The 26,712-nt window shown below is 40.8% G+C and overlaps 1 protein-coding gene across 1 annotated transcript in view; it reads right to left on the minus strand.

Annotated features, from left to right (window-relative positions):
• Positions 1-25,336, minus strand: part of LOC137497204 (A disintegrin and metalloproteinase with thrombospondin motifs 12-like) — a 205,073-nt gene extending 179,737 nt beyond the window's left edge. The window contains exons 1-4 of the mRNA XM_068225729.1: positions 25,318-25,336; positions 24,808-25,169; positions 18,289-18,451; positions 5,259-5,953 (exon numbers count right to left, since the gene is read on the minus strand). Of these exons, the coding sequence (XP_068081830.1) occupies positions 5,259-5,953; positions 18,289-18,451; positions 24,808-25,169; positions 25,318-25,336 (1,239 nt within the window). The remainder of the gene's footprint in view (positions 1-5,258; positions 5,954-18,288; positions 18,452-24,807; positions 25,170-25,317) is intronic.
• Positions 25,337-26,712: the final 1,376 nt, after the last annotated feature.

The following is a 26,712-nucleotide window of genomic DNA, read 5'->3' on the forward strand; positions in this document are numbered from 1 at the left end:
AATGAAGCGATACTATATTTCCCCCAAAACAATCCCAGCCCCAAAGCTGTTTCAATCCAACAAATGTGCAGAGCTCAATGGGCTAAATCGAGAGCAGCGACAGCAAACTTGGTTGCAAAGAATCCGACAATGAATAAGGATACGGAAAGTGGTTGACTAGTGTGACGGATCCCATTCTTGAATGTAATCTGTTATCTCTTTGTAACAGTTATAATTCAGGAATGTATTGTGGAATTCATTTTTTTTTAGAATGTAGTGTGTACTACCTTTTTTGCTTTGTCCGTTTCTTGTTCTGTATTTTACTGTGAATTTTATCATATTTGTTTTTACTGTATAGAATGCTAGTGGTATTACTTAGTGTAAAGTGCAGGGGCAAAAGATCTTTCTAGGTCGACGCCCCGACAAACAGCATTTAATTCTTTTAATTTTTCAAATTTAATTTTCTTATCTTTTCTTTTTTTTTTCTCTTTGCTTTTTGTGACCGACACAGATAGGTGTTATGGCGACGATGGGAGAAGAAATGGCTAGGAGTGAGAAGGAAGCGACCGTGGCCTTAATTAAGGTACAGCCCCAGCATTTTCCTGGTGTGAAAATGGGAAACCACAGAAAACCATTTTCAGGGCTGCCGATATTGGTGTTCAAACCTACTATCTCACAAATACTGGATACTGGCCGCACTTAAGCGACTGCAGCTATCGAGCTCGGTCATTTTTATTTATTTATTTAGTGTAAAGTGCTGTAAATAGAACATTTTATGAAGTTAGAGAAATACAACGAAACAGTCGGCCCACGAGTAGCGCGTGCGAATCTTGTGCGAGAAGACTCCCGGAATTAAAACGTAAATCAAACCCGACAAGTCGCATTAATGACACTGTTTGAGATATCAAAATTGATTTCGATATTTTTCACGAACATTTTCGTTGGAAGATTTTAAGATGTTTGGCCAGTGAGGACATTTTTTATTACATAGCCAAGAGAATTGAGCTTTTCTTTAACATTGTATTTCTGTATTTCAAATGCTTTCCTATTTTGTGGATAATATATCTTTTATAGGCACAACGTTCCAAAAATAATTGTTCATTTTTATCTTTGCTTCTAACGTTTTCTATCGGTTGAAGTAAAATAAAAGTTCTCCTCACGAATTTCATAGATTTCTTGTTCATGATAGCCACATGCAAGTCTCAGTTTAAAAACCACATCATATTCCGCAAGCTGAGTACTGCATTGCAGACTTAGTATCAGAGTATGGAGGAGGTTTTTTCATTTGCAACCTTATGTAAGCGGGGTGACCTTGATCGGAGTAATTCTGAACTGTCTGCTTTAGTAACATTATTAATATTATTATTATTATTATTATTATTATTATTATTATTATTATTATTATTACACATACAACAAAAAATCTTATCGACAACAGCATAATTAAGACAATATAAAATAGTCACATACCGTGAAATAACTTATGAGGGTGAAACCATTTTTAAAACTAATACAGCTGAAATAGCAATGCAGTACTTAAGACAGAAGGGATAATAGTTAGAATATGCTCAAATAGACAATATCAAGTTAATGGGCAATGAATAATAGCACCAAATAAAACAGTGTAAAGGAAATTGACCCGGTATTGATAACAATGTGGGAAAAAACGTACATCATTCTTTGGAAATCTTATCAAAACACCTGACACCAGAATTAGCAGAAGAATAAATGAAAAATTATGTAATAGCAAGAACAAGATTAAATGGATTACGGAAATGTAGGATGATATTAAAGAACTTGTCCACCTCTGTGGTGTACTGGTTAACGTGATTAGCTGCCCCTCCCCCCGGAGTCCCGGGTTCGATTCCCGGCTCTACCACGAAATTTGAAAAGTGGTACGAGGGCTGGAACGGGGTCCACTCAGCCTCTGGAGGTCAACTGAGTACAGGGGGGGGGGGTTCGATTCCCTCCTCATCCATCCTCGAAATAGTTTTCCGTGGTTTCCACCTTCTCCACCAGGCAAATGCCGGGATGGTACCAAACTTAGGGCCACGGCCGTTTCCCTCTTCCTTATCTATCCCTTCCAATTTTCCCATCCCCTATAAGGCTCCGATTCAGTATACCTTGCTTGGGTGACGTACTGGTCCTCCTCCCCAGTTGTATCCCCCGACCCAAAGTCTCACGCTCCATGCCACTGCCGTTGAGGCGGTAGAGTTGGGACCTATCGCTGAGTCCGAGGGAAAATCCAACACTGCAGGGTAACCGGATTGAGAAAGAAAGAAAGAAAGATTAAAGAACTCCAAATAGCAATAGAAGATCTTAAAACCCTTGAACCGGTAGTTAAAATAGCTCTAACCTGTGGGTGTGCACCACACATTTCCATTACCTGATGTATGTCACTCTGACAGATGTATAATTCAAAGAATATGCACATATAATACACAGAAACATTCAGCATGAACTGGACTATTTGAAAAGTGGTTTGCATTTACCCTCAATGTAATATCATTTTTTAATTTTCCGCCCCTTTAAATTCCCCCTCTAAAAATCAAAAATATTTTTTACTAACACAAATGAATATCCACAGTCTTTTTCCAGTCATTTGGCCGGGTGAGGAATGGAATGAATGAAGCCCCCAGCTAGCGGCAAGGATATGAATTGTGCCGGCTGCCGAAGCCTGTCGCACTCCCCTGGGGCAATTATTAATGACTGACAGATGAAATGAAATGATAGTGAAGAGTGTTGCTGGAATGAAAGATGACAGGGAAAACCGGAGTACCCGGAGGAAAACCTGTGCCGCCTCCGCTTTGTCCAGCACAAATCTCACATGGAGTGACCGGGGTTTGAACCACGGAACCCAGCGGTGAGAGGCCGGTGCGCTGCCACCTGAGCCACATAAATGACTAATCAGTTTTCTGAAACCTTTTAAAATATACATTTTGTAAAGACATTAATTCTAACGATAGGCATGGCTATAGAAGTAAGCCTTTATTTTACGAACGAAAATTTTATGTTATCGATTTTAAGGGATGATTATGAATATGATGATGATTATTATTGTTTTTGAATTATTCAATGAAAAGTACGGTAGTTGATAGAGCTCTAACCGGTGGATGTTCATAACCTACCTCAGGTGGCACAGCACTTATCCATTCTGCTGCAGTAGGCCTTGAATTTACAGATGCATTTAATTCTATTACAATATTTTCATCAATTAAATCCAAAAATGTAGCAATCGTGTGTGTAGAACACACAGTAAGCAATGAAAGCAAGTCAGAGCAAAATTTTTTTTTTTTTGGTAGGGGCTTTACGTCGCTCCGACACAGATAGGTCTTATGGCGACGATGGGATGGGAAAGGCCTAGGAGTTGGAAGGAAGCGGCCGTGGCCTTAATTAAGGTACAGCCCCAGCATTTGCCTCGTGTGAAAATGGGAAACCACGGAAAACCATCTTCAGGGCTGCCGATAGTGGGATTCGAACCTACTATCTCCCGGATGCAAGCTCACAGCCGCGCGCCTCTACGCGCACGGCCAACTCGCCCGGTCAGAGCAAAAATTAACACGTGTTTCGAAGCTGTACGAATTTCGACCAACATTTGTTTCAAATATATCACCGACATAGAAATAGATAGAGAGGGCGCTCCATATGTTTCTACCGGCCAAGCGTGGCACCAACGTCAAGCTCTGAGCGATCAGCCGATGTAGGGGAGAACAAGGCGGTCTTCCATTAGAAGAGCATTGCGGAGTGTTTTTAACTCGCGATTTAAGCGTGCTCCTTATGATTAATTGATTTAAACTATTGAAGATGGGGATAAATGCAATCCCCTAGGAATATTTCCATTCCTTTTTTGTATGAAAAATGTTAAGTATCATTTTCTATGTGTGATATTCTGATGTGTTTATGTATCAGTTAAGCGATACGGTGACGCGAATAGGTCTCACGTTGTTAACCTACTGTATTTTAGTTCTCCTAATTTCACAAGTTTAATTTTTCTCCGTAATATTCGTCTGAAATAGTTATTTTTAAACTATTTTCACAGTGCTGCAAATAATAAACTCAACAAACATACCAATAACCTGCATTTCTAATAATGCCGATTTAATGCTGGTTAAGCCTTATAAATCAAAAAACATGACCGATAATAACGCAATCGTCCCCACTGCACCTATAATAATTAGGGTAAAAGAAAGTTTGAAATTACCAATAATGCAGGTGATAACCTCAAGGTTCTGTTATTAAAAAAAACAGCTATCACCATCATCACACTTATTTACAGACCTTCACATTTAGTTTGCAGATGTACATTTAGGCATGATGATAATTGTTGTTTTACAGGACCTAACATCTAGGTTATCAGCCGCTATCATGCATGAACGCACATAGAACCTAACATCAGGTTATCAGCCACTATCAGATATGAAAAAGTTGTTCAGCTGTTCTAAATACTCAGGCTACATCAAACTATAACTGAGTTTGTTAAGCCTAATGAGATGTTACATTCACAAAACTATCCTTAAAATGTACAATATGATGAAAGACAGGAAGTCATTTAGGCTACAAGTCACCAAAACAGGCTGCAGACAGTTAATACACAAATGTATGATAGAACACAAAACTATAACTGAGGTAGTTAAGCCTAATGAGATGTAACATTCACAAAACTATCCTTAAAATGTACAATATGATGGAAGACAGGAAGTCATGTAGGCTACAAGTCACCAAAACAGCTGCAGACAGTTAATACCCAAATGGATGATAGAACGCAGGAAACAAATATTTACATGTAAGTTATTCACCATTCTTCTCCAGGCTGCAGATCAGGAATGTTTTGAAAACCACAGAACTGAATGTCTTCACAATACTGTCCTAAATCACTGATGATTGAACAATATATATTTGTTCAATACACTTCTTACTTTTTTCTGTCTCTTTTCTCTTCTTCCTTAGCACATTCATGTCGCATTCTGGAACTGACAAAACACTTCACAATTAACCAAGTAAATTTCATGGCTCTGTGCAAGTTCTTGCTCAAGTAAATGGCCCTTTATACAATAAAACTAGGTTCCATTCACTGACCTCAACAAACTTCTTTGCTCCTTAGTACATTGATATTTCTGAGTGCACTTTCAGTCACCTTACACAACACTATCACATCTTAGGAGGGCACGATTAATCCCTCACCTCCAGAGTACATCTTCTCCTTGATTAAAGCATGGTCTGTGTAGTTCTCTCTAGCACTCCTCAGAGCACTCAAACATAGTGCATTCCACCTTCCTCACCACAAATCCAGCAATATACCGGTATGTCACATCACTCACATATGGGGACACCTGTTCAAATGCTGGATGAGTACAGTAGTCACGATCAAAACCTGGAATTAGTGGGATATCTGCAACCCTATCCTGTGATACTGCGAGAATTGCATGACACTGTAAATCTGAACTGGGCTCGGAGCTAGATGCACTCAATATATTAATTAGATCCAAGGCAATGCAGTTGCCTGAATCTGCTTCTTTTACCTCTTGGCGAACCAGCAATCTTTGGTACGCAGCTTTAAACTGAGCAGCAGTAGGGTTATTGATATCACCATCTCTCCTTCTAATGGCAGAGAACAGTACCTCCAAGTGGTCCTGACTGAATTTGTACAATAACAGGTATTTCAATTTATGCTGCTCACTGAGGACTAAATACTTATAGAGGCCAAGGCAACTTCTAATGCACACCAAAAATCCAAGAAATCCAGTCTTCTTCCTTGAGTGAAGAACAGAAGAGTCTAACGAACTTGTTGTTAATAGCTGCATGATGTATGATTCTGCCTTGCTGAGGAAATCCTTTATAAAAACCTCTGTTTTGGGAGAGAATGCACACTTATATCCCTTTTGTAATATGCTCCTGCTGTTCAAACTGTCAAATATGTTATTAAAAATGTCTACAAATTCAGCTGTAGCTTCACAGTCTTCAAATAAATCATACCCTGAATTTTCAAATACCTGAGTAACTGAGCCACACTGTTACTCAAAGTTTGGGCTGCTAATTTGACTTTCATCTTTTCCGATTCCCGATTAATATGGCACTTACGAATCTTAGTAGCAAGTGTTAATCCCTCTTCTAGTTGTATTTCCACTAGTTTTTCTACATATGTCCATTTATGGCATTACCTTCACAGTTAAAAATTGTGCCCAAAGAAGCCAAAGAATTCCTCACCAATTTCAGCATGTGGCACACATCTGGAAAAATAAACAAATGTAGTAAGTATAAAAGAGTTTTACTGACTTTTAACATTGCTGCAGCATTTTCATTTCTCATTAGTTCCTTCTGTAAATGAGCCACCAATGAATTTAAATAATTATTTTTCTTATTTCTTGTTTTTAGTTTCTGTAGGTTTTTCAGTGTTTTTCTTTGAGAAAAAATTGTGCTGTGTGCATTGAAGAGACATCTCTTTGCCTTTTGGGGGGAATTCATGTCACTTTCTTCAAAAACACCAATGTAATGCTTTCTTTTTATAGACTTGCTAGGAATGTTAGAACTAGTATTGGGAATGTTTTCAGTGGATGGAGCATGCTGCTCAGTTATCATTACTTTTAATTACTGGAAGTGAAGATGAAGTGCAAGGGGTGTTTCGACTTTTAGGTGGCTTATGATGCCTGGAATGTTTGTTCAGGTGTTCTGGAAATTCAAAAACAGTTGGAACTGATCCTTTCAGAGGAAATGAATGGCCAAACCTCTCTTTGTCGAAGCAGTTAGGTTCAAAATGCTTTGAACAAAGTTTACTAAATTTTGATGGCTGAAAACCCTCTATCTTCATATTCATGACCCATTTCTTCAGCAATTTGGGGTCTGAAGGGAAACTGAAATAAGTTAATAACATAATCAGTTATGCTTAGAGGGTGATATCCAGCAATGTATCCCACAATAACCCACTGTTATTCCCCCTCCCCAAGCATTTATATCTTACATTAAATAAATGATGATGTTACTTCATTTGAGTGACTTGGGACATATTGGCCATCATCGCCTTATCCTCAGGTGTTTGTTGAATTTGTCTGATAACCTAGTGTGTGTAACTAGTTTTTAAGGTCTAGAATTCAGGTAGGTTGGGGGGGGGGACTTTAAACAAGGTACCATCCTGGTATTTTCCTGGAAGGAGTATTGGAAAACCACTACTCTAAGGATGGCCAGTCAGCACCGGGATTCGAACTTTCTATCTCCGGACATCCGGCTCAGCCGCGTAGTCATGGTGCGCGACTTACGGCTGTGCTGTGAGGTCCAGAAATAAATTTAGGCTACCAGGTAAAACGATTATGCCAAAAAAAGTTCAAAGTAAGGTATGTCCACGACGTAGTTATAAGTCATAACTAAACTATATGTACCAAAGCCTAATATTTCATTTGGTCCCAACGGTACAAGTAAACATGTTAATATGTATAGGAGAAGAGTACAAGTCATTTTCTGACTTATACTCGTTTTCCCTGGCAGCCTAGATACTGTACGAAATCAAGACAGTGTCTTTTCAGTTACAGATTTTTAATCTTTACCCGTGAAAAGATATCTTACTCCCCTTTTCAAATCTCTGACTTCAATTGTAAGCAGAGCAAGAAGTGACTATTTTTGCTATATTCTTTCAGACTGGTGTAATTCACTTATCACATAAACGAAAATACGTGTTTTTTTATGTTTGTAACACATCAAAATTGCATAGATAAGGTCTGGTTTGTCGACAATAGAGATGGGGAGATTCTGAACGAGTGATTCGAAATGAACGAATCATTGCACTGAACGATTGAATCATGATTCAGTGAACGAAATGAATCGACTCGTTTGTGAATCGAAATCTGAATCGAGAGATGGCAGCCGCAACGCCGCAACTCGTTCCTTGGTTCCTCATTCGTTCTGATTCATATCGCCAAATCGGGTATCCATTGGCTATCCACCATTTTTGAATCAATGACTACTTGTGAAGAACGACTCTGTTATTTTTTTATTTAACCTGAACTGAAAGTCCGGTCTACAAGTCAAATACTCCTAACCTAACCTTACAGGATAAAATATTTTTTTTTATAAGAAATTATCACGTAGTTTCAAGTCACACACTTCTCGGAACTTTAATATACACTCAGCTTCCAGCTCGTTGCGAAATGTTAGGTTAAGTTTACTTCAAAGTTCCCGTTCACGTTCTTGTTCTCGTGAACTAACGCGTTAAACATGGCCACAAAAGTATTCATATCTACTATAAATTTCAAATTCGATTCTCGTATAGTTTCGAATGGTAGCTACTTAAGTTTGGAAAGGATTAGTCAGACAGTTGTGTAGCATTTTTCGACTGTAACCTCTAAAAAGGATATTACTCTTATTAAAATATGCTATCAATTATTATTATTATTATTATTATTATTATTATTATTATTATTATTATTATTATTATTATTATTATTATTATTATTATACCTTGAACATTCCACTTCTTGTGACCTGTAAACTGAGTGTAAACATGTAAAGCAGTAGCAATTATAAAGAATATAACGGAATGGTTCATCTGAGTCCATGGTTTCCCTTTCGGCTCTCCGTCACGTGGTATTGGAATGAACGAATTAAATGAACGAATCAAATGAACGAATCATTTTAGTGAATCGGTTCAAATGAATCGGTTCTTCTAAAAGAATGAGATTCCCCATCTCTAGTCGACAATGAATCCTTGAAATCTCCCCGCTTACGCCGATGGCCCGCGCAATTTACGATAGGTGCCCAACATCAGCTGATTTGTATCTTGGCTCCACGTTCTGCTGGCAGCGCCCCCCTCTATCTATTTGAATGCTCGAAGAGATATCACACATAAATGGATATATTTAACAACGAAACACTCCACATTCCAGGGAGAAAAATTGCCTGATGAATGCTGCCATCTACCGGAAATATTCACAACTTCTTCTAGCTGTATTTACTGGTAAAGTAGACCTGACGATCTATCGTCAGCGGCGAATGAGATAGATGCACACCCGCCGATCTATCGTCAGCTACCAGTTCGAGGGTTAAGAACAAAACAGACGAAATTAGGATACTTCAAGACACACACACACCTGGCTACAGAAGAAATATACATCTACTGGACTGTCACGTTCACACGGCGCCAATTATCGCGACAATACTGAGTTTTGGGTGGTGAGGGTTGCAGCTGAACCCAGTTGGTTGTCCTCAGTCTACTCCTGGAAACAATCGATTGCCACGGCAATTGTGAGGCCAATTGTCTATAGAATTTGACCAAAGTATTCACATGTAGCCAGTAATTGTAAGCCAGTCAATGTCCTCTGACATTTGTCTCATCAACTGGCATCGTGTAAACTAGGTATAAGGGTTCATACTCCAGAGGGCGCCCGGTATCTGGAGGTGGGCCGCTAGCGAACATCTCTCGATGTAGCCACGCATTACCTCGCCACGACCAGAAACTTGTAATTAGGAAGAATGAAATCTCCACAAACACGCACTCACTCAGAAAACAGAGAGAGAGGCAGAGAGGCTGGCTAGATAGTCGGAGAAAAGAAAATTAAGGAGGTTAGGATAAGAAAGAAAGCTAAATAGCACAGCGTCCTCTCTGGCAATTTTGGTGGGGTGGGGGGGGCACTTTGTTAGTATGGTTCTACACCGAGGCCAATCTAGCGTGAGCTGGCGTGAGCTGGCACAGTCCTCAATATAAACGAGCACATAAACCCCCACACCGACGACAAGGTCATGGTGCTCCTAGAAGGGGTTCATCGAATGAAAGATGCAGCCTTGCTTGTACGGTATCCAAAACAAAATACATTCCGTTGACTATTCATTCATTTCATTTCCTAGTGCAGTACTGATAAATCAAATTAGTGTGTTATAGCCCAATAGCAATGGCTGTAGAAGTAAGCTGGAGAATATAGGCCTTTATTTTACGAACGGACACTCCATTTTATAGATGTTTAAGGGATGATGATGATTATGATGATGATGGTGATAATGATAATTATAATTGTTTTTTAAAGGAGCCTATCATCCATGACATCGGCCAGATTTGTATTTCATTTCTCATGTAGAATGTTCGTAAGTTCAATGAGATACGCCAAATCTTATTTTCATTAATAATAACCGACTGATGTTCACTTTGAATGGATAACTGCACTGAGTGATTTATTTGGTAGAACGGTTGTCGTATTTAAATGACGATCACCTACGCCCATGGAGTACAGCTTCATTATTTACACTCAAGGAGTGGCTAGATTATAAATAAATACAAGTATGCTCATATGTCCGGTCTAGAAAGCCAAGAATAACGGCCGAGAGGATTCGTCGTGCTGACCACACGACACCTCGTAATCTGCAGGCCTACAGGCTGAGCAGCGGTCGCTTGGTAGGCCAAGGCCCTTCACGGGCTGTAGTGCCATGGGGTTTGGTTTAGTTTTATGCTCATATGTACGAGTTATAGAAATACAGTTATTCTTACTGGCATTCAGTTTATCATTGTCATTTTTTTTTTAAACATGTTTAGCTGAAGGAAGAGTTTTGTCTGTACATTGCTCAGAATTTCAAAATAATGGTATTTCGGTGTCTGACGAGTCCACAGTAACAAGGAAATGCACCTTTTAATTTTTTGTAATTTCTGTCTGTCTGTCTGTCTGTCTGTCTGTCTGTCTGTCTGTCTGTCTGTCTGTCTGTCTGTCTGTCTGTCTGTCTGTCTGTCTGTCTGTCTGTCTGTCTGTCTGTCTGTCTGTCTGTCTGTCTGTCTGTCTGTCTGTCTGTCTGTCTGTCTGTCTGTCTGTCTGTCTGTCTGTCTGTCTGTCTGTCTGTCTGTCTGTACACGCATCACGAGAAAACGGCTGAGGATAATTTAATGAAAATCGGAATGTAAAGTCGGGTGATGAGCCACTACAATCTAGACTATAAAGCATTTTATTCTCGCTAAGTGAAATGGTAGTTTAAGGGAAGGCCGAAATTTAATTCCCAAATATTTGTTATTAGTGGTCCTGTCGATAAATACTAAGTAACTAAAGTTATATAGAATTAAATTTCCGATCATTTATTCCTTTTACATTTTTAACGTTCCTGCTGTGATAACAGGGATATTCATGAATTTGTATTTTTGTTGCTAAGTCCATATGAACGCCGAGCTACGAGAAAATGGGTAAACAGAATTTAATGAAAATCGGTTTGTAGAGTCGGGGAATAAAAACTAGTCTAGGTTATAAATCATTAGGGGAAGGCGCCTAAAATGTAATTTTAAAATACCTATGTTATTGGTCCTATCAAAAAGTAGGTACTACATAACAAAAGTTATAGAGAATACAATTTCCGATAATTAATGTTTTATTCAGTTTTTCCATACCGACTATAGTAAGAGTGGTATCTCAGAGTCGGGAGAAAACTAAACGTGAAGGCCTACAACATCGAATGCGCATAACATTGATCAACAATAACATTACATTGACATTGTTTGTTGTGATGTTATTTGTCTCTTATGCTGCGACTCATCTCCGAGAGATGGGATTACTACTGCGTATCGAATATAACGGCCTGCCTGAATATTGGCGGGAAATAGCCGGGGAGTTAGATAACTTTCTTCTTTAGCATTACTTTCATCCGGTTCATAAATTTTCTGATACTACTGGTACATAACACACTTGTTTAGCCTATCATAGTATTCCAGCAATTCGATCCCTACTCTGACGCGCTGATTTGAATGAGCAGTATGCAAACTTAACGGAATATGGTAGAGGAGTGCCATACTCTTTACCAGACGCTACATACGACCCACATTACCATTAACGCTACATAACCAACGCATACAATGGACACCTACACATAAGTACTTGGACGTCACACTCGATGCCCGACTCACACTAAAATCACACATTCATAATATAATACACAAAGCCAAAAGTATCACACTTACATTATATCCTCTCATTCACAGAAACAGCACATTATCACAGAAAAATATACAAATCATATACACCACATTCATAAGACCGATATTAACATACGCAATACCAGCAATTGGATTCATTACCAAAACAGAATTCCAGAAACTCCAGACAATATAGAACTGGCTCCTACGTCTTGCAGTTAAATATCAAACAACATGTACTACTGAAATACACATTCGAACCAAAGTACCTTACCTACTAGACTATATGGAAAAACTCACCAATAAATTCTACTCCCACACACAAAACCACACTAACCCACTCATTAAACAACTAGGCAACTATGACCCTGATCCAAATGATAAACGCAAACGCCGACCTAAATGCATACTTATTCTAAAGGACATATTACGCAACTCATAACATCTACATACAACATCCTAAATAAACTACTAACACGAATTAACAAGCAACAATACTACAAAAGTTTTTCCTCTGTTCCAGTACAGCCACCTGCTCTGTAGACCAACACACAGACAAATAATCCTAGGCAGGACCATCTATCTGAGGCACAAGCACTCCTACTGCCAATACATCATGCTGTAGCTTACAATAACACCCGCACATAATTTACAATAAAGTAAATTGCGAAAAATCGGTGGTATGGACCCTGCTGGAATTAAAGCAATCACGGGCGTGGTCAGTACCTGGATGGGTGACCTAACAGGTCTACCACATACCACCGTCCAAAATAACTTAAGCATTGTGTCAGTCACACGGTCACACCAAATTAAGTTCGCACGTCCATAAATAATATAAATATATTTTCTATTTTCACTACTACAACGTTAAAAATTAAATTTACTATCACTAAATTGACTAGGTGAGGAGCATTCTAATGCACCGGTACCGGTAATTAATAACAACACCCCCCCCCCCTCCAGCGGAGGGTGGAGGCTTAAATTTGATTATGGAGAGTGTTCACAGCTGTCTGAGGCCTGGTCATTCCAGCCCTGGAACTTTGGACTATTAGATCGGCAGCATAGTTTGGAAGTGAGGAAGTGTGGTTTTTCATTTAATCGAGTATTTCATATGATATCATTGCTTTTAAGCACGACATTCTTACTGATGTTAATTTCAGCTGGGAAAACCACTAAGATAGTCTTTCAGAGGATATAAAAAGGCAGATGGAAAGTGGGTGTCTGACATTATAATGAAAATTCCCCTACTTGATTGTGACTGATGGTAGGCAAGAGGGCCTACCATCACAATGAAAATTCCCTGAGACGTTTGGTGACTTCCCCATCGCATTTCTGGGGTAACGGTAAGAACTATACAATTTAATTCAATCTTACCCACAACGTGTACACTACCTATTCTAGAATTCTGTCTACGTGTAGAATTCCATAGCGAAGCACGGGTGCATCAGCTACTTTCGTTATTAATTCGCGCAGTATAAGATCTAATGAACGGAACGGCAGGAGTAAGTGGTGAATTAAAGGAAATTATGACTTAAATATGCTTCTTCATCATTTATTGCAAACAGGCCATTTAGGCCCTTGGCAGAATACAAAACGTAAAAAAGCCAGCAAAATTCAAATTAAATCTTGACAAGATTTATAGGTTAGTTCACAACTCAAGTATTTTTCTTCTGTTTATCCTCTCACCATCGGTTTTCTTAAACAACTGATACAGGTTTTCCTTGTCTCTTTTATGTTTCTTCTCCCGGTCTCTAGGTTGTAGGTCGGGCCATACACCTCCCTTTCAAATGCACAAATCCGAGTTCCAAACGTCTGTGGAGTTGCCCATGCCTCACAAAGCAGTACCGGTCATGTTGATGTATTTTGTTTTCCTGGGAACACCACATGTGACGTAGGCTTACATGGGTGGTTTAGACTATAATAAACACGGTTCACATTAATTTTTTCTTTGTCGTACTCCCTCATCGATACTACTTTTACTGTTTAATACTGAGCCCAGGTACTTGAAAGTTTCGATTCTTTCAAAGTTATGGTCATCGATATTGATGGTTCCCAAATCAGCAAGACGAGATAATACAATATACTTCGTTTTCTCATCGTTGACCAGTAGCCCTACCTTTCTTGCTTCGAGGCATGCCTACAATTTCCTCACACAGGGTTTCGCCTATAATCACAACATCGTCAACTCCATCTTCCTGTTACGGCCTATTGCACGTCTCACTTCCTCTGGCGCGTTATTAAACAGGATTGGTGGCAAACGATCGCCCTCCCGCAATCCGTTTCTAACGGTGAAGGGCGCTACAGTTGATTTGCCATCCGTACTTTACCACTTCATTCAGAATAGGCTAGCAGGCATCAATCAATCTCTTTTACTTTATGGGGACGCCAAGCTTTTGAAGTATATTCCATAACGTATGCCTGTCGGAAGTCGATGAATGTGAGGTGTAAATCCTTATGGAACTCAAAAACTACTCCTTTGGTTGTCTTACTTGTTGGTGTAAAGATATCAAAACAGCTCTATATGGATATACAAATACCACTGAGAGCCTTGTTGGGTTCGAGGGCCTTGAGGGCTATTTTTATATCATCAACTGTTAGTTCGGGTATCTCGTCTCAACCACTTGTATTCACTTATATTGTTCTGTTTCTATTGGGGATTTGCCATTGAGTACTTCTTCAAAATATCTTCAAGATATATCTACCTGTTCCACTGAAGGGACCACAGTCGCCTCATCATCCGTTACGGTTAAAGCCTGCTGCCTGAAAATGCCTCTCGCAAAACTTGTCAGGGAGAAGAATGAGCGATACGATATGTTTGATTCTCGACTTGCAATAAGTAGCTGTTTGACATAACTAAGGTTGTCCAGAGATTTTCTTATAATTTAAATATCCCGGCTCCTTGACTGACTGGCCTCTTCAGAGGGCCCCGGCTTTGATTCCGACCGGGTTGGGAAGTTTAACTGCATACATTAACTCCTTTGGCTCGAGGAATGAGTGCTATGATTTGTCTGGACCTCTCGTTGACAGATCATCTTTCGTTAGTTTGAAGGCTTCGTTGACAATATTAAATTACCATTTATATTTTCGTCATTAGATATCACATGTATATTATATATTAAAAATAACTGGAGGAGGCTCGTACACAGCCGCACCCCTGGAGCGAAGAAATGATGATGATATATTGTTGTCATGGCAATAAGCTTTTAGGCTTTTGCCTTGTCACAAAGCAAGGCGAAATTCTTTACTTTTCGCAGAGAACTTCGCTCTGCATCTTCAGAAGAAAATCCGGTCTGTTCACGAGCAAGTCTTCTCTAATAATGAAGGTTTAAATTTAAGAATGATTTACCGTTGTTCTCTAGCTCTCTGCAATAAATAACTGGAGGAGGTTCGTGCACAACCGCACCCGGACTGCTGGAGCGAAGAAGATGATGATGATACTTATGATGGTGATGATGATGATGATGATGACGATGATGATGTATTGTTGTCATGGCAATAAGCTTTTAGGCTTTTGCCTTGTCACAAAGCAAGGCGAAATTCTTTACTTTTCGCAGAGAACTTCGCTCTACATCTTCAGAAGAAAATCTAGTCTGTTCACGAGCAAGTCTTCTCTAATACAATGAAGGTTTAAATTTACCGTTATTCTCTAGTTCTCTGCAAAGTACAAAGAATTTTTCTGGCACGGAAAAAATCCGAAGCTTATTATCATGTCTATAATTACGGCGCGTGAAAACATTAACCTAACTAATTGTATTGTTTTCTGGATACTGTGGTCACCTGCAATTGCGGCCGGATGTCTCTTTTCTTGATAATAAATAATAATACACAATTTTATATACAACACACCACACTACCAACCACTACAGAAAAACACAATAGGGAGTACACCCCTCCACAGATGGTTGTCATCAAGACGAGCATCTAGTCGTAAAACTGGGCCAAATCGACATTAATTGCCAAACCTTATAAATGTGGAAAAGGTCAAGGTGGTGATGATGATGATGATGATGATGATGATGATGATGGGGGGGGGGGAAGAAGAAGTTAATTTTCTTAAGTAATTGTCCAGTTTTCTTGGATGACAAAGGACGTTACTTCAGACACTCCCCTATATTCGCAACCTTAATGGACTCTTTGAAGGACAGCATTAGTATTCAAACAGCTTCCGTAGACGATTAATAATTTGGCGTTATTTCTTTGAGTAGCTAATGTTATTTTAAATGCAATTCTAATCTAAATATATCGAAACTTGATGAGAATTTCCCGCTTCTACGGGGACTACAGTACAATTTACTTTTGAAATTTATTTTATTCGGGTAGGAATTTACGTGTAAAAGACAAATTAACATGAAAGTTCAAAATGTTTAGGAGGAAAATGCACTTTTCTGATGTGTTGAGTATTCAGCCCGAAGGCTCCAATAAAAGCAATCTTAGATGGCCTAGATATCACTGAAGAGACATACAAGGAAAATGAAACGTGTGGTAGTTTCCCGTTGCTTTCCTCGCTGAACCAAATTTTCTTACATATCAACCTTCCAAGTCTGCTAAAATACTCGCATCAACCAACCCTATGAGAGACATTTTCTAGAGAGACTGGTTGCATAAAGAACAGCATTACTGGTATCTCTCATACCTCAGTTAGTTTCATATTGTCAAAGTCCAGGGTGAGATTGGGTCAGATCAATGAAAATAACATATTTGTTAGAGTGCACTGTGAGCACTAGGTCTCTCCAGCAAAGTCATATACACTGACTGACAGAGCAAATGCAATACCAAGAAGGAGTGGTTCGAAAGGGATGAAAGTTGGGGAAAAAACAGAGACGGCACGGATGAATAATTGATGTTTATTTCAAACCGATATGCAGGTTACACAATGCGCACGGCATCGACTCAGTAGGATGTAGGACCACCGCGAGCGGCGAAGCACGCAGAAATACGTCGAGGTACAGAGTCAATAAGAGTGCGGATGGTGTCCTGAGGGATGGTTCTCCATTCTCTGTCAACCATTTGCCACAGTTGGTCGTCCGTACGAGGCTGGGGCAGAGTTTGCAAACGGCGTCCAATGAGATCCCACACGTGTTCGATTGGTGAGAGATCCGGAGAGTACGCTGGCCACGGAAGCATCTGTACACCTCGTAGAGCCTGTTGAGAGATGCGAGCAGTGTGTGGGCGGGCATTATCCTGCTGAAACAGAGCATTGGGCAGCCCCTGATGGTACAGGAGTGCCACCGGCCGCAGCACATGCTGCACGTAGCGGTGGGCATTTAACGTGCCTTGAATACGCACTAGAGGTGACGTGGAATCATACGCAATAGCGCCCCAAACCATGATGCCGCGTTGTCTAGCGGTAGGGCGCTCCACAGTTACTGCCGGATTTGACCTTTCTCCACGCCGACGCCACACTCGTCACACTCGTCTGCGGTGACTATCACTGACAGAACAGAAGCGTGACTCATCGGAGAACACGACGTTCCGCCATTCCCTCATCCAAGTCGCTCTAGCCCGGCACCATGCCAGGCGTGCACGTCTATGCTGTGGAGTCAATGGTAGTCTTCTGAGCGGACGCCGGGAGTGCAGGCCTCCTTCAACCAATCGACGGGAAATTGTTCTGGTCGATATTGGAACAGCCAGGGTGTCTTGCACATGCTGAAGAATGGCGGTTGACGTGGCGTGCGGGGCTGCCACCGCTTGGCGGCGGATGCGCCGATCCTCGCGTGCTGACGTCACTCGGGCTGCGCCTGGACCCCTCGCACGTGCCACATGTCCCTGCGCCATCCATCTTCGCCACAGGCGTTGCACCGTGGTCACATCCCTATGGGTATCGGCTGCGATTTGACGAAGCGACCAACCTGCCCTTCTCAGCCCGATCACCATACCCCTCGTAAAGTCGTCTGTCTGCTGGAAATGCCTCCGTTGACGGCGGCCTGGCATTCTTAGCTATACACGTGTCCTGTGGCACACGACAACACGTTCTACAATGACTGTCGGCTGAGAAATCACGGTACGAAGTGGGCCATTCGCCAACGCCGTGTCCCATTTATCGTTCGCTACGTGCGCAGCACAGCGGCGCACTTCACATCATGAGCATACCTCAGTGACGTCAGTCTACCCTGCAATTGGCATAAAGTTCTGACCACTCGTTTTTGGTGTTGCATTTGCTCTGTCAGTCAGTGTACATCTGACAGTGAAATCTATAACTAGTTTTCATTAACGTGTGTTAGTAATAATTAAACCAATTTTTCAGCTGAATCGAATGAGACATCCAAGAGTTTACTTTTAACATAAAGAACAATTTGCAATAACTTGTGGATTTATATAACTGAACAGTTCAAATGTGGTATAAAACAAGGTGGAGAATGTCTGTGACGTGGGTAATCGGTTATGACTAAACGAAAACTGAAAAAGTTGAAAAATTCCGACGGTGCTTTTTTAACAGTGACACCTACCTCCTGAATCGCAGTTGCTGCGTCTTCTTGTTGGATGTGAGGCATTCACCTTGTGATCCGCGGCACGATGCACGAGATGCAACTGTTGCCCGTCTTCTTTAGGCTTCGATGACTTTGCTGGCTCGATGTAGTATTGGCTTCTACGTACTCGAACATACCCAGCCTGTAACAACATTAAGAAATGTCGCCCATAAAGTGGTCCACACATCAGATAATTCGAAATACAATTTACAATCTTGGCATACTAAGCTTTATGAAATATTAATACTGTAAACTGATTATGTACAATACGTCTGTCGGTCTGTTTATGGGGTTGAATGGCGTTAATTACTGCTTGAAAGGGCCATGAAAGGCTTGAAAATTAAAGACTATCTAGTCATTCTAAACCTGATGTCTTCGGGTTCAGGATTGAGCCAGTATCGTCGAAGAGAAGTCAGAGAGAAAAGAGGCCTGCTACAAGTAAATGAAAGCAAAGCTACATTTCCGTCGAGGGCGCTATGGTAGCACCCTGCGCTTCTATGTTGAGATTTTTTGGAGACTAACCAAGGTGTTCGAATAGGAAAGATGAACGTGAGGAGCCTGGCACAAATATACTACGTGGAAGCAATGTCAGATTCAGCCAATGGGATAAAGATTTTTACATTGTAACATTGAAATGAAATGTCGTATGGCTTTTAGTGCCGGGAAATCCCAGGACGGGTTCGGCTCGCCAGATGCAGGTCTTTCTATTTGACACCCGTAGGTGACCTGCGCGTCGTGATGAGGATGAAATGATGATGAAGACAACACATACACCCAGCCCCCGTGCCATTGGAATTAACCAATTAAGGTTAAATTCCCCGACCCGGCCGGGAATCGAACCCGGGACCCTCTGAACCGAAGGCCAGTACGCTGACCGTTCTAACATTCATTCTACCTTAATCCTGCAAGATCATCTTATGAGCTTGGACAATTTAATCATCGGTCTTACTCATCGATTGGATTGAAGAGAAGTGCTCGTCCACGCAACACACCTTCATCACATCGTATTTTCTTACCTGCACTATTACAGTGAATTTCGAACCAAATTATTTCTTATACTGTGAGTCTACTTTGTGCTGAAACTTTCACCTGACTGTCTCAGACATCATTTCTTTGGTTTACTCTTTGTAATTCTGAAACAGTGGATGGAAGGAGAGGAGAATAAATGCGACCAGATAAAGAATGTAGATATTCTGGACTGCGAAAAAGGCTTCGAGAAATGTATTACCACTTACTTGACATGGTCGCTAATGGCCCTGAAAGTAACAATAACACTAATTTGTATTCTATACTCACAATCTGAAATGTTGATAATGCAATATGCCTCTTCATCATGTAGGCAAAAAGAGCAATGGAACTACTTAAAATGTTAAATTATTTAAGTTCACGAGCGGCATTTACTTTACACTGCCACAAAAATATATGTTGTTGCATTTCGTGCAGTGTATGTGATTTACGAGGATAATCTAGGCAGAGCACTAAGTCTTCAAGTTCTCCTTCCCTTAGCACAGACTTCTACAATACCTTTTGATCTCAAATGAACCTATTTCTTGCAGTATTACGCATTTTTAAGGGGAATGCATCGTCATACCAGGACAGTACCTACAAAAACTTTCACCTGCAAGACTTCGACTATTGTATTATTAAAGTGGTATTCGTAATTATTACGAGGAAGTACAACTGGCCAGCTATCATCTCTTAACTCTAATGAGAAGAAAAATGAAGAGGTCCTCATCCTTCTAGGAATTAGGGTATGGACAAAAGAAAAGGAAGGACCACGACGGCGTGAAATTGGAAAGATATCTAGGCCTTGAAAACCTAACGCAGGCTGAGGCTGAAGAGACTAAGTGTTCACCAAGGGATATCTGATAGAAAAGATGAACGTTAGAATCCTGCCACAAGTGGAAGCATGGCAGGCTCCCAAGTTGAGGGTCCCAGGCATTTCCGTTTTAGTCACATCTTACAACAGGCAGTATACACTGACTGAGCAAATGTCATGGGATAGCGGAGCACTGATGCTCAGGTGTGTTATCTGCGCACCACACGCCCCCTGTGCCAGTGGCAGTTGTATAGGAGACCTTGTGAGCAGTGGCTGTGCATGTGAAGGTGTAACATGGAACTTCGTCGTGAGCTGACACCGTTCGAACGGGGTATGGTGGTCGGTGCCCGACGGATGAGAAGTGTGATTTCGGAAGTTGTGCGGGAATTCGGCTTCACACGATCAACCGTGTCCAGAGTGTATCGTGAATGGTTGAATGCGGGTGTCAACGTCCACAAAAGACGAACGACCGGCCGTCCAGCCACTCTCGATGACCGTGACGGGCGACATCTGAGACGGACTGTCAGTAGTGACAGACGGGCAACCGTGCAACAAATCAGGGCTGAATTCATAACAGGCCGTGCTAGACACGACTCCCAGTGGACAATCCGTAGGAACATGGGTTCTATGGCGTATGGGAGCCGGCGCCGCACACGAGTGCCACTGTTAATCCAACGTCATCGGGCACAACGACCCGCATTTGTTGCCAGTCACCAGGGATGGACACTGGAACAATGGCGTAACGTGATATGGTCGGACGAATCATGATTTCAACTGCACCATGCCGATGGGAGGCACCGTGTGTGGCGCAGACTACATGAAGACGTAGATCCCGCCTGCCTCGAAGGTGTGGTCCAGGGCGCTGGTGTCTCTGTTATGGTCTGGGGTGCATTTTCCTGGTATGTAATGGGCCCCCTAGCTGTTCTGGTACGCGGTATGTTGAGCTGCTCGGAGACCATCTCCACCCATTTTTGGCCTTCCAGCGCCCAGACGGTTCTGCGGTGTTTCAAGATGGTAACGCGCCGCCATATCGCTCCAACGTCGCCCGGGAATGGTTCCAGGAACATGCAGCGGAGGTCCAACGACTGCTATGGCCATCCAAGAGCCCCGATATGAACCCTATCGAGCATATCTGGGATGTCCTGGAATGCAGGCTCCGTGCCATGGGTCCTGCACCCACGAACAGACCAGCATTGGCGGCCGCTCTGCAAACGATTTAGTGTCAGCTGCGTCCAGAGGACTACCAAGGACTTGTCGACTCACTTCCACGGCGTCTCACTGCAGTTCGCAGGGCCAGAGGAGGCCCCACACGCTATTAGGTGACTATCCCATGACATTTGCTAAGTCAGTATATATCGCGGCTTTATTCTATCGCCCCTACCTACAGCACTCTTATTAATGTCACAAATAAAAATACCTTTCTCTAGTGTATAACATCACTAATTTGTATATTCCGATTTTCGTTGGAAAGAAAATGAAAGGTATGGCACTAGAGTAAGACAGCTAAGGTGCACTGTCAAATTGATCTGATTTCAGAGCTATCGCTTTCATGTACTGCTTCACAACGAATGTGTTATTTTAATATGCATTTTTGTCCATAACCATTACTTAAGGATAGCCAAACGTGCAATGATACAAAGCGTTATAATCAACACAAGTTGATTTACTAGTGTAAGGTTTTTATAAATAAAAACATCAGTGTCTACAGCCATAGAACCACGATTTAGTAATTAATTAGTATCGAAACAATTACAAATGCAAGAAACACACACACACTGCCACTTCACGGTATCTCAACGTGTATTTTCGATTTACGTAGTCCCTTATAGCATTTACCACATTTATAGTAACAGTTGTAACCATAGTTGACGGGACAATCAGTTAGTATGTGCATTGTTACATTTCTGTCGACCTATCCGGTTGTTCCTCAGATTCTGAGGCACGTAGGTTATGCTCCTTCCCGTCAGCGGCTTATAACGTATTCGCTTCCTGGCTCTCTGTGATCCTGTGCATTTCCATTTCTTTCCTAAGTCAAGATCTAATCCCTTCCTTCTAGTATAAACGACAATTATCATATTAATGTTCTTAAAATATACAGACTGAATGGGCGCAGGGTATTTATTTCTTATCAGGAATAATTGTAATTATTATCAAAATAAAATTAAGCTCCCATGTAGATACAAATCCTCTGAATGCCCACAACAAACATTCTGTCTAATGATTCAATTGTTTCTGAAGACAATGTTCCTTTGAGGAACTAACACAAAACTTTGCGCTCATTATTTCTTAAGTGACTGTACAAAGCTTTCTTTTTTTTTTTTTTTTTTTTTGCTTTACGTCGCACCGACACAGATATGTCTTATGGCGACGATGGGATAGGAAAGGCCTAGGAAGTGGAAGGAAGCGGCCGTGGCCTTAAGTAAGGTACAGCCCCGGCATTTGCCTGGTGTGAAAATGGGAAACCAAGGAAAACCATCTTCAGGGCTGCCGACAGTGGGGCTCGAACCCTCTATCTCCCGATTACTGGATACTGGCCGCACTTCAGCGACTGCAGCTATAGAACTCGGTACTGTACAAAGCCTTTAGAATATTGCCGGGATGATCTCCGCATAGCAGCTCTCCGGGAAGTTAGTATAATAATGACGTGTGGCCTCCGGAGAGGCCTAGTGTAGGTAGGTCTTTCGAATAGGGACGTCGCGATATAATCGATAGGAGTAAATATCGATACAATTCCCCCGATATTCGATATTTCAGTATCGATATTTTCTTTCGATATTTAGGTGGTATCGATATTGTTCTGTGCTATTTTACTGATATCGAAATGATGATTAAAAATAAGAAAGAGTGGTGTTAATCGAACAACAGGTACCAAATCATAATGAAGAGTACATTTCATGAGTAGTCTAATGGCCTAATAGGAAAACACGAAGTGTTGTAATACGGAAAATAGGTAATAACCGGTAACAAGGATATTCTCCTTACGTTGTTGGCTATCCATTCATTTATCAGTATTCTGCGTGTGTCTGGCGTTGGTACCGTTGGCCTGTTGCATATTGTTGACATTTTGTACTTTACTAATAAATGCGAATTTTCAATCGCACGTAACGTTTCTGAATTGGTGGTCTTCCCGTGAAAGTTATTTTCAATTATGAAAATGGCTACACCGACCAGTACAGTGTGGGTGTACTTTAAAGGAATAGACAGTAAAGTGTCACAATGTAAAGAATGCTGTAAACACGTAAAATTCGGTGGAAATACGACAAACTTGTTCTTGCACCTATCTTATCACCCAGCTTTGGCCAGGTTGTGCAAAACAGATAGTAAAAAGGGCGGCATTGTACTTCAAACAAAGTCAAATGAACCTTCGTTATCTTTATCGCCATCCACTTCAAGGATTTATCCCTCTGACAATCACAAAAGTAACGCTGACAGTGACGCCGATCTTCAACTAAAGAAATAATTCTCCGCGATCACCCAAGCATTTGAAAAAGCATCTCATTGTTCTGAAGGAGGGCTCCGACATGCTGCATAGTAAGTCACATACTTTATTTCATCTGTAAAGATAATCGGCCTTTTGCTGTTATTGAGGGAAAGGGGTTCAAACGATTGATGAAATCTTTGGCTCCTTCATTCAAAGTGCCGTGTGTTTCTTATGTCATAAAGCAATTAAATTTGAAATATGAACTTCTCTCGAACAAAGTTAAGGATCGCAGCGGCCCCTTATATGTGCCTAACTTGTGACTTGTGGACAGAAGCCATGGCCGAGAGAAGTTTCCTTGGCGTCACTGTGCATTTGTTTAGAGGTAGAGTTTTCAGTGGCCCTTTCGAAGGTCATTCCTGTGCTCAATATTGTTGATCATTATAGATTAATGACTTTTCCACTAAATACAAGCTATCCAATTCTTGAAAGACTGTTTCCTAAAGGACTTAAAAAAAGGATTCGGTCAAATTGAACCTTTGGTTCTAAGTGTTTTAGTTAGCTCATATATTGTGTATCAAAGGACTACTAATGTATTTTGTTCAACATGAAAACATAACATGATTATACTTCATTTTCTATTTAATTATAGTTTTGCCATGATTTTCATTTCTATATTTCGATGGTTATATCTTAATTTATTAGGCTTATTTTTCTAAATAGTACAGTGAAGTTCTAAGTGTTTTTGTTTGTTCATGTTTTGCATGCCGAAAATTCACTTATATGTTTAATCAGGATAAAAACATAACCTCTCTGTGTTTGATTTTGTATTTTATTTTATTTTTATCATGATTTCAATACTAAATTTTTATCACTTTATCTGATTATATTAATTATTTTGTATTTCCTGGAACTCGTATGATACCAAATTTAACGTGCTTTATAATATAAAATCCGTATTTGTTTTGAAATATATATCAATTGATATCGAGAGATATCGATATTTTCTTTTGGTAATATCGGCATATCGATAACTTCAAATAATATCCATATCGAATGAAATATCGATATTTCAGTATATCGGAAAGTCCCTACTTTCGAGTTAACGCCTGCTCGTCTGTGCGGATGGGTCCCTACCTAGGATGAAATCTATTGTAGAAGACGGAACAAACATCCAGTAAAATTAACCAATGAATGTTAAAATCCCGGAAATCGAATCAGAATAAAGAATTTTAACAGTTTACCAAAAGTTATTTCTTACCAGGCCATCACATACTGATAAGGATGCTCTTGAGTCTTTATGTCCCCGGACCTGACCTACGTAGTGACACTGTTGATCCTGCGCCAAACGCGCTTTCACTTCGCTAATGTTGGGCGATCTGTGTTCTATCACCAGATTAGGTGACATCATACCGTGGTTTGGCCACAGCTCCACATGATGAGGAATGCCTTCAATCGTCATCACATAGTGTTTCTTGTGATCTTCTTGTTGTATCTCCCTCTTCCTGCGACTGATTGTCCTGCGGTAGAACTGCGGCAACGAGTAGGAGAGGAAAGTGCCGTCACTGTTTGCTCGATGAGGAACAACCAGTTCACACTCTCTAATCTGTCGAGTGAATGCACCTAGAAATGAGAACAGCTACACCTGAAGAACTCTGCAAAATTTTAAGTTTATCATCTAACTGATGAAATATGAGGTCAAAAATAGTTTGATTCTTTATTCTACTAAAAACACAAAATCATTTGAGATACGGAGCAATGTTGTGCTCACATGCCAGGCCAACTATCATGACTGGAGTATACAAATTTATAAAAGAAACCACTATAAATTATGCATAAATACTGGTACAGAGACGAAGGAAGATGTTACCCCTTCAGATGAACCTAAAAGATTAAAATGAAGAATAATATTTAGTGTACAAAGATCAATAAATGGGAACGTCTTTTGTTTACTGGGATGTTATAGAATCCACTTTAGACCAGAATTATGGCTCTCAGACGTTTCTTGCGATAGAAACTAGTTTAAGGAAAAGTATCCACATCTTCCAAAGGCAATACCTCTCCCATACAAAAATTCATTTTGATAGCACCATGTTATTTTAGACGGATCCTTTTTGATAATATAAAGGTAAGGTAAGGGTGTATTCTGCCCGAAAGCAGGTCCGAACCTCCGCACCCTGAGCCTGAGTTTACGTACAGTACGGTGGCCAGTTCCTTCCCGCTCCTCCAATCCCTTACACCCCCCCCCCCAACCAACAGAGCGTGGCAACCCATTCAAATCTTGACCACGCCCAATGTTGCTTAACTTCGGAGATCTCATCGGATTCAGTGTTTCAACACGGCTACGACCGTTGGGTTTTGATAATATAGGTGTAGAAATTTTGTAGCATTAAAATAAATTTGGAAATGTCTTCTATTTACTTCATAAAAATCCTTCTTAGTTTCTATCAGTTTACCTCGATCAGACCATTCCGATTTTGTGCATGTGAACATGCTGACCAAACTGAACGACGTTTCAATTGTTCTTATTTGAAAACGTGAGTTTATACATAAGAAAATCCTAGCTTATAATGCATGCTAATGTATATCTTAAGTTTCATGTACTTCGAGTGAGAGGCCAAATACAGAAAATATTCCTGAGTAATACTAGGCCATACTTGCAAAGTTTGATATGTAAAAAAACATTAGATGGGATAAATATACTTATATTAATGCTTTCCACGGCCCACAATATTGTAGACATGATAATAAGCGTATCCGCCTCTCTGGTGTAGTGGTTAGTGTGATTAGCTGCCACCCCCGGAGGTCCGGATTCGATTCCCGGCTCTGCCACGAAATTTGAAAAGTGGTACGAGGGCTGGAACGGGGTCCACTCAGCCTCGGGAGGTCAACTGAGTAGAGGTGGGTTCAATTCCCACCTCAGTCATCCTGGAAGTGTTTTTCCGTGGTTTCCCACTTCTCCTCCAGGCAAATGCCGGGATGGTACTATACCTGCACCCTACGGGTCAGGGTGACCACAGTATTTTCCCAACTAGTCAGTTACATATCTCAGGGTATTTATGCCTCCAGAAAAATGGTTAATTTTTCTATGTTTGGTTTAACGTGTGTTCAAAGAGAAAGTAACAGCATCATACGCGGTTCAGAATTACATAATTCAACGCTCAGT

This window comes from Anabrus simplex, chromosome 1 (genome assembly GCF_040414725.1).
Source record: "Anabrus simplex isolate iqAnaSimp1 chromosome 1, ASM4041472v1, whole genome shotgun sequence".
Classification (NCBI taxonomy): domain Eukaryota; kingdom Metazoa; phylum Arthropoda; class Insecta; order Orthoptera; family Tettigoniidae; genus Anabrus; species Anabrus simplex.